General features: G+C 48.3%; 1 protein-coding gene across 1 annotated transcript in view; it reads left to right on the forward strand.

The window, feature by feature from the left end:
• LOC309551109 (putative cation-transporting ATPase 13A5) overlaps nucleotides 1-12,283 on the forward strand; it is a 252,741-nt gene that overhangs the window by 96,727 nt on the left and 143,731 nt on the right. Inside the window, exon 11 of the mRNA XM_082251555.1 lies at nucleotides 510-667. Coding sequence (XP_082107681.1) covers nucleotides 510-667 — 158 coding nt within the window. The remainder of the gene's footprint in view (nucleotides 1-509; nucleotides 668-12,283) is intronic.

The raw sequence follows: 12,283 nt of genomic DNA on the forward strand, positions 1-12,283 counted from the left end.
CCCAAGACGATGAGGACAAGGGCAGGAGGCTAACTGGAATCGGAATGCTTCCTTTAACAATAAGGATGCACCCAGATATTAGTTCCCCCTATGTAAATGAGTGAGGGATACATACCCCCTACTTATTAAAGAAAATGTAAAGTGTAAATAAAAACACACAGTTTTTGACAAGTTCTTTATTAAGAAAAAAAATCATGATATAGAGCCTTTACAATGCCTGACAACCTCCAAAAAAAAAAAAAAAAAAAACTTGATAACCAAACACGACATTGCCGCTCTCTGATTAGGAGCTCCTGGAGCTGTTATCTGCAATATAAGCGAAGGGGCAGGGATAAGGGGTGACATCATTACCCAAATATGGTCATGGCTGCTGTAATGCAGAAAGATTATGCCAATTTGATTGATATTCAGCTTTAGTTATCATCTCTTAATTTACCAGGTTTAAATTAAATCATAGATTCACATTTGTACGATTTTCATCTGAAATTTCAATGTATGTTGACTCCTAGGATTCAACACAGCAAAAGGAGACCTTGTGAGATCAATTATGTATCCTAAACCTGTGAATTTTAAATTGCACAGAGAGGTTTTAAAAGTTCTTGTTGGGCTTATCATTCTTTCCATCGTTGGAGTCATATACACAGTTGCAATTTATGCACATAATGGGGTAAGTAGAATACTTTTTTTGCAAATACTATCAGACCCACAATCCCTGCTGTGTCAGAGAGCATATTATGTTCAAGAAAATATTTAGGTTGGCTGCATATCTCTACACAGCTGACTACATCAAATACTATTGATCTTGGTCACCGTCATCCAATTATTAATAATATTGCTCAATCTGTTACACAAATATACAGTAGGTTATGTGCTTAGATGTCTTGTTATATTTTTATGCCAGATATGCTATGCATCCCAAGTACTTAAAGCAGCAATAAATCCAAAATCAAAAATATAATTTCTTTATTGAACATCAGGGGACAAAGAGCAGGCTATAAACATAAACTCACAAGAACCACAGATGGATAGTGCACATGGGACTCTGATTACTGAGAGGATCTTATCCACAATTTATAAACAGTTGGCACAAGTGTCTTTAGCACATTGGGGGACTTTATATTAATTTCTATTTTACATATTTTCTTCACTGAATTCATGATATAATGTTTATGGAAATGTAAACAGGCACATATTTATTTATTTTGTATTATTTTATGCGCAACTTGGTGTATGATTTTTGTCAGCACTTAAGGACCTATTGACACAGGATTGGCACAATATTTTTTTATTTATTCATATAGTTTAGTGCGAGGGATTAGCACTATTTAAATCCTTTTAAGGTTTGCCTGTAATGCATCCTTACGACGCTGGAGCCTACATACTGTAGCCCTGTGCAGTGTTTGTTTTGACCAAGGTGTCCGCTATGATGGGTGAAGGTTGGAATTCTGTTATGATTTAGAGTCCTGCGGCGGGAATGGTACATTTGCATTTCCAGTATTTCTTAAAAAAAAAAAAAGAGATCTGACTGTCTGGTCATTCTTCCAGCAATCACTGGGGGCAGTGTGCTGTTTGGTCTGGCCAGGTCATTCTCTGTGTGTGTCTCAGGAGTATTAGGCTGCAGTGTTCTCATGCAGCCACTAGAGGGCACAGGGGCGCCCAGTATAGCCTACTGTTGTGCAGTGTAGGCAGGAAGTAGAAGGGCGGCCATTTTTGCTTATGTTTGAAGTCATGCGTGAGGCTCCTAGAGAGAGACGCAGTCAATGTCTGAATAATAAGGTATGAGTATTACCTATAGGAGAGCTGCGTTACCAGACAGGACACAAATACATATTGCATTAGTGCCTAATAAAGGCATACTTGTATACTTTCTGCCCAAACTTTGTAATACTGTCAATACACCCCTGCAGGAGTATCAGTGCAATAAAGGGAGTTGTGTCTCCAGAGTAACATGCATTTGATCTGCAGGAGCTTACATTTTGGCTGCACTGAAGCGGCATAGAGGCTGCATTCAGGATGCAATGGATACACATGTGCTTGGCTAGTCCTGCTAAGCTAGTATGGGGACAAATGCAGTTGGGCATGTGCAGCTGCAGCATAATATGTCATTATGGCATGCATACCTGTGTAATTGTAGAACTCGCATGCTTTTTTGCATGGTGCTACATACTTACATGTGTATATGCATTGAACTGCATACTTGCATGCCTACTTGCATTGAACTGCATACTTGCATTCATATTTGCATATAACTGCATACTTACATGGTTACTTGCATTAAGCTGCATGCTTACATGCTTACTTGCATTGAACTGCATGCTTACATGTGTATTTGCATTGAACTGCATGCTTGCATGCTTACTTGCATTGAACTGCATCGTTACATGTGGATTTGCAATGAACTGCATGCTTACTTGCATTGAACTGCATACTTGCATGTGTATTTGCATTGAACTGCAGGCTAACTTGCATTGAACTGAATACTTACATTCTTACCTACATTAAACTGCATACTTTACATACTTAATTGCATTGAACTGACAACCTACATGCCTGCTTGCGTTGAACTGGATACTTACATGCATATTTGCATTTAACTGCTTATTTATATGACTACTTACATTGAGATGCATACTTGCATGTGTATTTGCATTGAACTGCATGCTTGCTTGCATTGAGCTGCATACTTCCAGTATCTCACAAAAGTGAGTACACCGCTTACATTTTTTGTAAATATTTTATTATATCTTTTCATGTGACAACACTGAAGAAATGACACTTTGCTACAATATAAAGTAGTGAGTGTACAGCTTGTATAACAGTGTAAATTTGCTGTCCCCTCAAATAACAACACGCAGTCATTAATGTCTAAACCGCTGACAACAAAAGTGAGTACACCCCTAAGGGAAAATGTCCCAATGGGGCCCAAAATGTCAATAGTTTGTGTGGCCACCATTATTTTCCAGCACTGCCTTAACCCTGTTGGGCATGTAGTTCACCAGAGATTTGCAGGTTGCCACTGGAGTCCTCTTTCAATCCTCCATGACCACATCACGAAGCTGGTGGATGTTAGAGACCTTGCACTCCTCCACCTTCCATTTGAGTATGCTCAATAGAGTTTAGGTCAGGAGACGTGCTTGGCCAATCCATCACATTTACCCTCAGCTTTTTTTAGCAAGGAAGTGGTCATCTTGGAGGTGTGTTTAGGGTCATTATCATGTTAGAATACCGCTCTGTGGGGGGCGTGACCGGATGTGAAGCGGACCAGACGTGCCTGCCTGGAGCTCCGGGGACCCTGATTAATCCTCCTTATTACACATCCTGAACCCCGTTTTCTCCTGCCCGTACCGGACTGGTAGAGGGTCGGGACGTCTGTGGGCTGCATCTGAAATGCCTGGGAAGTCCAAATCTGCGGCCGCCGCTGCGAAGCGGAAGCCGGCTCCCCCACCGGCGGTGCCTCCGGATGCCATCTTGGAAGGCCTGCGCGCTCTGCTCACCAGCATGGAGCTCCCGGCGGACTCGGCTGCGGTTCCATCTGCATCCATCCCAGGCCAGGCAAGTGACACAGCTACAATCTTATCTGCTATTGAGCAGAGCAAGACCTTCTTACTGGCCAGGATTGACCATTTGGCGGAGGAATGTAACTTTATCCGGGCGGACTTGGATAAGATCAGGGGGAGACTCACGGACACTGAGCAGCGTATCTCCTCGGCTGAGGACCTTACTGTCCAGCATTCTGCTTCCTTGTCCTCCCTACAGCACATGGTTCAGATGCTGTTAGTGAAGGCGGATGATGCTGAGAACCCGCCAGAGGCGGAATAATGTGCGGGTGCTGGGCCTGCCTGAGGGGGCTGAAGGGGATAGGCCTGCTGACTTTGCTGAACTGTTTTTCAAGAACCTCCTGAAACTCACCGACCTGGCGCCCACCTATGTGGTTGAGCGAGCCCATAGAGTCCCTACGGGCCGCATAATCCCGGGGGCCCCCCCCCGCCCCTTCTTGGTCCGGTTCCTAAACTACCGTGACAGAGACCGCATACTAAGTGAAGCCCGCAAGCATGACACATTGCTGTATGAAAACACTATGGTCCATCTCTACCCTGACTTTTCTGCGGAGCTGCAGAAAAAGAGGAAGACCTTCAATGATGTGCGGCGGAGACTCCGTGAGAAGGAAATTAAATATTCCATGCTCTATCCCAGCCGACTCCGTGTGCAACATGCCGGATCTGTCAAGTTTTTTGATTCCCCTGACGACGCGGATGCCTGGTTGCTCAGCCTGCGATGAGCCTTCCACCTTGGCACTGTTGGCCACCTGCTTGCTAGACTCCCTGTTCTTCAATTTGTCCCCCCTCTGAGTTGTTCGGTTGGACTGTGAACAGCGGAGACCCCCTGTTTCCCGGATGGTTCCTGACTCTCCTCCACTCCTATACTCCTGGGTTGTTTTATTTTTTCTTTTTCCTTATTTTGCTGTTTTCCCTTTTTGTCCATGTGTCCCTGGAGCTGGGGCTGGCGATAGCCCCTTTTTGCTTTTTGCCACAGGACTGCTGTAACTGGTTCTCGGGACTGCTGAGGCCGTCGGCTGACCTTGCCTCTGGTTAGCCCCCCGGACACTTTTTTCCTGGCCTAGTGCCGGATGACTATTGTCTAGGCTTTTTTCCTAGTCAATAGTGTGCTGTTTTTTCTTGTTTTTGGGATGAAGTCAGCCTGCTGCACGGTTGCTCTCTGGTCGACAGGGGTTTATGTGTGTTCTTGTTTTTTTTTTTCGTTTTTTTCTATTTTTTTTGTTTTTGGCTGCATATCTGTGCTATGTTATGACGTTTTTTATGCAATGTGCTAATTCACTGTGTGATGCTGTTTCACTGTGGGATGCAGTCCGGGCTGTCTGCTTCCCTACTCCTGATACTGAGGGGTGGCGTGGTTGGTTTCTCGCCTGGCCCCTGGCTCCCCTCCTGATGCGCCTATTCCCCTTGCCTGATTGCTCCTCTCTGTGCCATGGCTGACCGCATTAAAGTACTGTCTTGGAATGTGCGTGGCCTCAATAGTAAATTTAAACGTGCTCTTTTATTTAAATATCTCCAGTCCTCTAAGCCGCAGGTGGTCTTCCTCCAGGAGACCCATCTGACGGGGAGTGCTATCCTGGCCCTCCGCAGGCGCTGGGTGTGTCAGGCCTTCCACGCCACCTACTCCAATTATGCAAGGGGGGTCTCGATTTTGGTGCATAGGGCCTTGCCCTGTCATGTTGAGAGGGTCATCACGGACCCCAAGGGTCAATATGTTATTCTGGCTTTTGAGATTGCGGGTAAATTGTTTGTATTTGTCAATGTGTATGTCCCCCCGCCTTTTTCTAGTGCTGTTTTATACCACATCTATGATCGTTTGGCCGAATTCTCGACCCAGCGCATCTTTGTGGCTGGGGATTTTAACAACATCCTGGATAGTGACTTCACTGACTTGGACACCTCGAATCTGAACCGTCAATCCTGCTCGGAGCTGCACACTTGGACCTCGACCTTACAGCTCACGGAACTGTGGAGGTGGAAACACCCGCAGGACCGGTTCTATTCCCACGTGGCCTCGTTGCATCTCTCTGGCTCCCGTATTGATTTAGCGTTCTGCTCTCCCTCAGTCCTGCCGTTTGTGCAATCGGCTAGCTACCTGCCCTCCGGTCTCTCGGATCACTCGCCGCTTGAGATTCAATTGCGGTTGGGGGACCCGGGGGAGCGGGGCGGCTGGAGGTTGGGCAGTGGGTGGCTTCAGAACCAATGGGTGATGGAGGGGATGTCTGGTAAAATTGCCCAATACTGGGAGGTCAACGACCTCACTGCCTCCGCCTTGGTGTGTTGGGTTGCATTCAAGGCCACGGTCCGTGGCGACTATATTTCTGCTATTAAGTCTGCGCGGGTGGAGTGCGCCTCGGTGAGGACGGAATTGGAGGCGGTGGTGACGGAGTCCGATGCTGAGTTTGCCTCGGATCCCTCCTCTGAGGCATACTCCTCCATGGCGCAGGCTCGGAGAGCCCTACACTTTCATGTATCATCGGCTGCTGAGGTGGAGGTGGGTTCGCTACGGGCCAGAATATTTGAGTCCGGGGACAAAAATGGCAGACTTTTGGCCAATCTGTCTGCGGACTCTAGGTTCCAAACGGTGGTCTCGGTTATACAATCTGCTGATGGCAGTGTCCTTCGGGATCCTGCCGATATTCTCTTGGAATTCCGCAACTTCTATGAAGGTGTATATGGGGCGGACCCTCCCCCGCCGGGGGGCAGGGACTTGGGGTCTCTTGGGGAGTTGGCCCTGCCTGCTCTGGCGCCAGAGGACGCCGCTCTCCTGGAGGCAGAGTTCACGCTGGAGGAGGTTGAGCAGGCTATTCGCTCCCTCCCCCCTGGGAAGACCCCTGGTCCTGACGGCCTGCTGGGGGATTGGTATAGAATGTACATTTCTGAACTAGCTCCTAGGCTTTTGAAGACCTACGCCTCCTGCCTAGAAGCGGGGGCTCTCCCGGAGTCTATGTCTCTTGCACACATAGTCTTGATCCTCAAACCCGGGAAAGACCCCACCCTGTGCTCAGCCTACAGGCCCATTTCCCTTCTGAATTATGACCTAAAAATACTTACAAAGCTACTAGCTACCAGGTTGATGAAGGTCCTTCCCTACTTGATCAATATAGATCAGACTGGTTTTATGCCAGGCAAATACACTGATATCAATATACGTAGAGTGTATACACATCTGCAGGTCCCGGCGGAGGCTCAGGGTACACGTGTGATGGTAGCGCTTGATCTAGAAAAGGCGTTTGACTCAGTAGACTGGTCATATATGATGATGGTGCTGGAGACGTTTGGCTTCGGTCTCATCTTCCGTAAATGGGTTGCCATGCTATACGCCCACCCCTGTGCTCAAATTAAGTTGGGGGGAGGCTGTCGCGTCCCTTTTCGATCACGCGGGGCACTCGTCAGGGGTGCCCGCTCTCGCCTGCCTTGTTTTCCTTGGCTGTTGAGCCCATGGCGGCGGCTGTTCGCGGTTCCGGGGCGGTCGGGGGGATCCGGGTGGGGTCCTTGGAGGAAAAGTTAGCACTTTATGCTGATGACATTATCCTGATCCTCCGGGACCCCGGTCAGTCGCTCCGCTCGGCCCTGGATCTGCTGGCGGCCTTCTCCAATCTGGTTCTTGCTCCCTCCTAGACTTCGCCTTACGGTATTGCAGCGACCCTGGACTCGGGGGGGGGGGATTGGCGTGCCCTGACTTTTTCCGGTACTTCGTGGCGGGACTTTTGACACATGCACACAACTGGCTGATCTTGGATACCTCCAATGCTGCGGTGGCCCTGGAGGCGGCCCTGTTGGGCTCCTATGAGGGCTTGCGCAACTTGCTGCTCCGTGGACCGAAAGCTCCGTACCCTCTCACTGTCTCGATGGTGACGGTGATCCGAGCTTGGAAGCTGCAGTCTCCCTATGTCCGGACGGGACCTGGACGCCGCTCCCCGAATTCCCCACTGTGGATGAACCCGGAGCTGCCGGAGTTTTTCTCCATTCCGGATCCCACTGTGTGGGCCTCCAGGGGCATATTGTATCTATCCCATATTTGTAGAGGGAAAACGCTTGCGACATTTGACCAACTGAAAGTATACTTTTCCTTGCCCAATTCCCACTTTTTCAGATACCTGCAGCTTCGCCATGCCTTCCGTAAACAGTTCGGTGACTCTCCCTGCGACTTTACGCTGGCCGATTTGGAAGCCATCCTTCGGAATGACACTTTGAAGAAGCCCCTCTCCACCATATATAGCACCCTACATCCTAGTGTACATTCTGGACTGGAGGCTCTGCAGGCCTTTTGGGTGGCTGAGGCTCCGGGCCTGGATGCGGAGGATTGGGAGGATGTCTGGGACTACCCGTTCCGTCACCTGGTGGCCACCAGGGACCGCCTTGTGCAGTTTAAAATCCTCCATAGGTTTCATCTGACCCCGACCAGGCTGCATAGGGCCTTTCCTGACACACCTGCGACCTGCTGGCGCTGCGGTGCACAGGATCCCACCTATACGCACATGCTTTGGCATTGTTTGCCCTTGGTGGCGTATTGGACTCGGATCCTGGACTTCATTGCTCGAGTGTCAACCATCCGTGTACCCCTAAAGCTGGAATGTTGCATCCTGGGACTTGTAAATGATCTGACCCACTCAGTGGCGACCCGCACTCTTTTAGGTCTTTTGTTGTTCTATGCTAGGAAATTGGTGATTCTCCACTGGCGGAAGCCTGTAGCACCCACCCTCTCCTTATGGAAGTCCCTAGTTAACTCAGTTATAGCGCTCTACAAAGCGACCTATGCTAACAGGGGCTGCCCGCAAAAATTCTCAAAGGTATGGGACATTTGGGTGGACTCTAATGAAACTACTAATGATGCGGAGGGCTCCGCTGGGCCCGCCCAGGGACCCTGATTGAGGTGGCCAATTGCTTCCCCCATGTGCAGGGGACTGTGGACTCTCGTCATCCTCCTGGGTTCCTGGACTCCACCGCAGTGAATGGCTTGTTCCTGCCCTCGGGATCCTTGTGATTTGTGCACTTCCTTCATGTAGTAGCAGCTGGGTGCAGCCCTGTGTTTTTATTTTTTATTTCTTTCATTTTTTTTTTTTCTTTTTTCTGTTTTGTTGTTGTCGAGCCAGGGTATGCCCAGAGGCTCTGTTTTGTACGTTGTTCTGTTTTCAAAACTAATAAAAAGAATTTTCAAAAAAAAAAAAAAATACCGCTCTGTGGCCCAGTCTCTGAAGGGAGGGGATCATGCTCTGCTTCAGTATGTCACAGTACATGGTGGCATTCATGGTTCCCTCAATGAACTGTAGCTCCCCAGTGCCAGCAGCACTCATGCAGCCCCAGACCATGACAATCCCACCACCATGCTTGACTGTAGGCAAGACACACTTGTCTTTGTACTCCTCACCTGGTTGCCGCCACACACGCTTGACACCATCTAAACCAAATAAGTTTATCTTGGTCTCATCAGACCACAGGAAAGGATTCCAGTAATACATGTTCTTAGTCTGCTTGTCTTTAGCAAACTGTTTGCAGGCTTTTTTGTGCATCATCTTTAGAAGAGGCTTCTTTCTGGGATGACAGGCATGCAGACCGATTTCATACAGTGTGTGGCGTATGATCGGAGCACTGAAAGACTGTGGCCATCACTGATTGGACTGATCACATCTGAAACATAAGATTGTTTAGAAATTTGTCTAGTGCCTTGAGATCTAAGATAGACCTCATGTCCCCGTTTGGTTTTGGGCCACTACCAGTTGAGTGTTTACAATAATGAGTCCATAACCTCTGCTCCAATAGCAAATGCAAGGAAAAAGGGAGATGGCTCTGCGGAGGAACCTGAAGGTCCCAAAGAGCCGTACTTCACTTGCCAGGTTTCTGCCGGAGTCATTCTAAAGATGGAGCGAACCACCTCAGAGACTGTTCCAACATCCTCTTGCCCAAGATACTTTCAAAATAAAGTAGCCACAGATGCCTTCCACACTCTGGAGGCGAAAAGCTTACAGCACCTGCTACTCCCGGGTAGTCTCCCATCCAAGCACTAACCAGGCCTGATCCTGCTTAGGCTCTGAGCTCAGCTACTTTCCGGTGGGACCATGGGTCCCAGGCGGCACTTAGAGAGGGGCGGCCCCCGGCCGCCTCTTCTCTTCTAAGCCTATCGCAAAAAAAAAAGGTCCGTGGCTGGCCCGACATGCACTCTGCGCATGCGCCACGGCCGCCGCTTGGCAAAGCCCGTAAATGTTTGGCTATTTCCGGCAATAGCCGAACATGTATTAGCCTTCCCGAGCGGCGGCGCATGCACAGTGTGCATGTCAGGCCCGGCCGCAGACGTGTTGACGTGTGGCGCCGGGCGGCGCCATTTTTAAATTCTAAAGCGCCCTTTAGGAACAGGTAAGTGAGACTGCACACTACCTGTCATAATGCGGGGCTGCAGGCATACTACAGAAGATGCAGTGCTGCGGGCATGGTACATGCCCACAGCACTGCATCTCCTGTAGTATGCCCACAGCCCCGCATTCTCTTGTACCATATCCGTCTCCTGTACCATGCCCACACAGCCCTGCATTCTCATACACCATGCCCACAGCCCTGCATTCTCCTGTACCATGCCCACAGCCCCGCATTCTCCTGTACCATGTCCGCAGCCCCGCATTCTCCTGTACCATGCCGACAGCCCCGCATTCTCCCGTACCATGCCGACAGCCCCGCATTCTCCCGTACCATGCCCGCAGACCCGCATTCTCCTGCACCATGCCCGCAGCCCCGCATTCTCCTGTACCATGCTCGCAGCCCCGCATTCTCCCGTACCATGCCCGCAGACCCGCATTCTTCCGTACCATGCCCGAAGCCCCACATTCTCCCGTACCATGCCCGCAGCCCCGCATTCTCCTGTCCATGCCCACAGCCCCACATTCTCCTGTACCATGCCCGCTGCCCCGCATTCTCCTGTACCATGTCCGCAGCATGCAAAACAGACACAGTGGCTGAGATGTACCTTATACCACTGGTCCATCGGGAGATGTGACCACCGCAAAATTACCACCCAAGTCCACTGGACCTGAGGCTAGTGCACCTGCCTCCCTCAGCTGCCTCTCCCTTCTGGGACCATTTAACTTCTATAATATGTAAATAATGTAGCAACTATATTTGCCAAAACCTAATATGTACTGTATTTCCAAACCATATTGGTCTATCGTTATGCAACCATGTAGGTATGTAAGTACACAGATACGCAGGTATACAAAGATAGTTATTTACAGTAAGTACTCAAAAGTATAAAATTCAATGTAAGTACACATATAAATATAGAATTCAATGCAAGAATGCATGTAAGTATGCAGTTCAATGCAAACAAGCATGTACTTATGCAGTTCAATGCAAGCAGTTCAATGCAAATATGCATGTAAGTATGCAATTCAATGCAAATATGCATATACCATATCTCACAAAAGTGAGTACATCCCTCACATTTTTGTAAATATTTTATTATATCTTTTCATGGGCCAACACTAAAGAAATTACACTTTGCTACAATGTATAGTAGTGAGTGTAAAGCTTGGTCAACAATGTCAATTTGCTGTCCCCTTAAAATAACTCAACACACAGCCATTAATGTCTAAACCGCTGGCAACAAAAGTGAGTACACCCCTAAGTAAAAATGTCCCAATGGGGCCCAATTAGCCATTTTCCCTCCCCGATGTCATGTGACTTGTTAGTGTTACAAGGTCTCAAGTGTGAATGGGGAGCAGGTGTGTTAAATTTGGTGTCATCGCTCATACTGGGCACTGGAGGTTCAACATGCCACCTCATGGCAAAGAACTCTCTAAGGATCTGGAATATTTGCATTGAACTGCATACTTACATTTGTATTTACATTGAACTGCATACTTACATGCATATTTGCATTGAACTGCATACTTACATGTGTATTTACATTGAACTGCATATTTACATGCTTTCTTGCATTGAACTGCATACTTACTTGCATTAAAATGCATACTTATATGCTTACTTGCATTGCTCTGCATACTTACATGCTTACTCGCATTGAACTGCATACTTGCTTGCATTGAACTGCATAAGTACATGCTTGTTTGCATTGAACTGCATACTTACATGCATTCTTGCATTGAATTCTATATTTATATGTGTACTTACATTGAATTTTATACTTTTGAGTACTTACTGTAAATAACTATCTTTGTATACCTGCGTATCTGTGTACTTACATACCTACATGGTTGCATAACGATAGACCAATATGGTTTGGAACTACAGTACATATTAGGTTTTGGCAAATATAGTTGCTACATTATTTACTTATTATAGAAGTTAAATGGTCCCAGAAGGGAGAGGCAGCTGAGGGAGGCAGGTGCACTAGCCTCAGGTCCAGTGGACTTGGGTGGTAATTTTGCGGTGGTCACATCTCCCGATGGACCAGTGGTATAAGGTACATCTCAGCCACTGTGTCTGTTTTGCATGCTGCGGACATGGTACAGGAGAATGTGGGGCTGTGGGCATGGTACAGGAGAATGCGGGGCTGCGGGCATGGTACGGGAGAATGCGGGGCTTCGGGCATGGTACGGAAGAATGCGGGTCTGCGGGCATTGTGCAGGAGAATGCGGGTCTGCGGGCATGGTACGGGAGAATGCGGGGCTGTTGGCATGGTACGGGAGAATGCGGGGCTGTCGGCATGGTACAGGAGAATGCGGGGCTGCGGACATGGTACAGGAGAATGCGGGGCTGTGGGCATGGTACAGGAGAAT

This window comes from Pelophylax lessonae (assembly GCF_965119305.1).
Source record: "Pelophylax lessonae genome assembly, chromosome: 3".
Classification (NCBI taxonomy): Eukaryota; Metazoa; Chordata; class Amphibia; order Anura; family Ranidae; genus Pelophylax; species Pelophylax lessonae.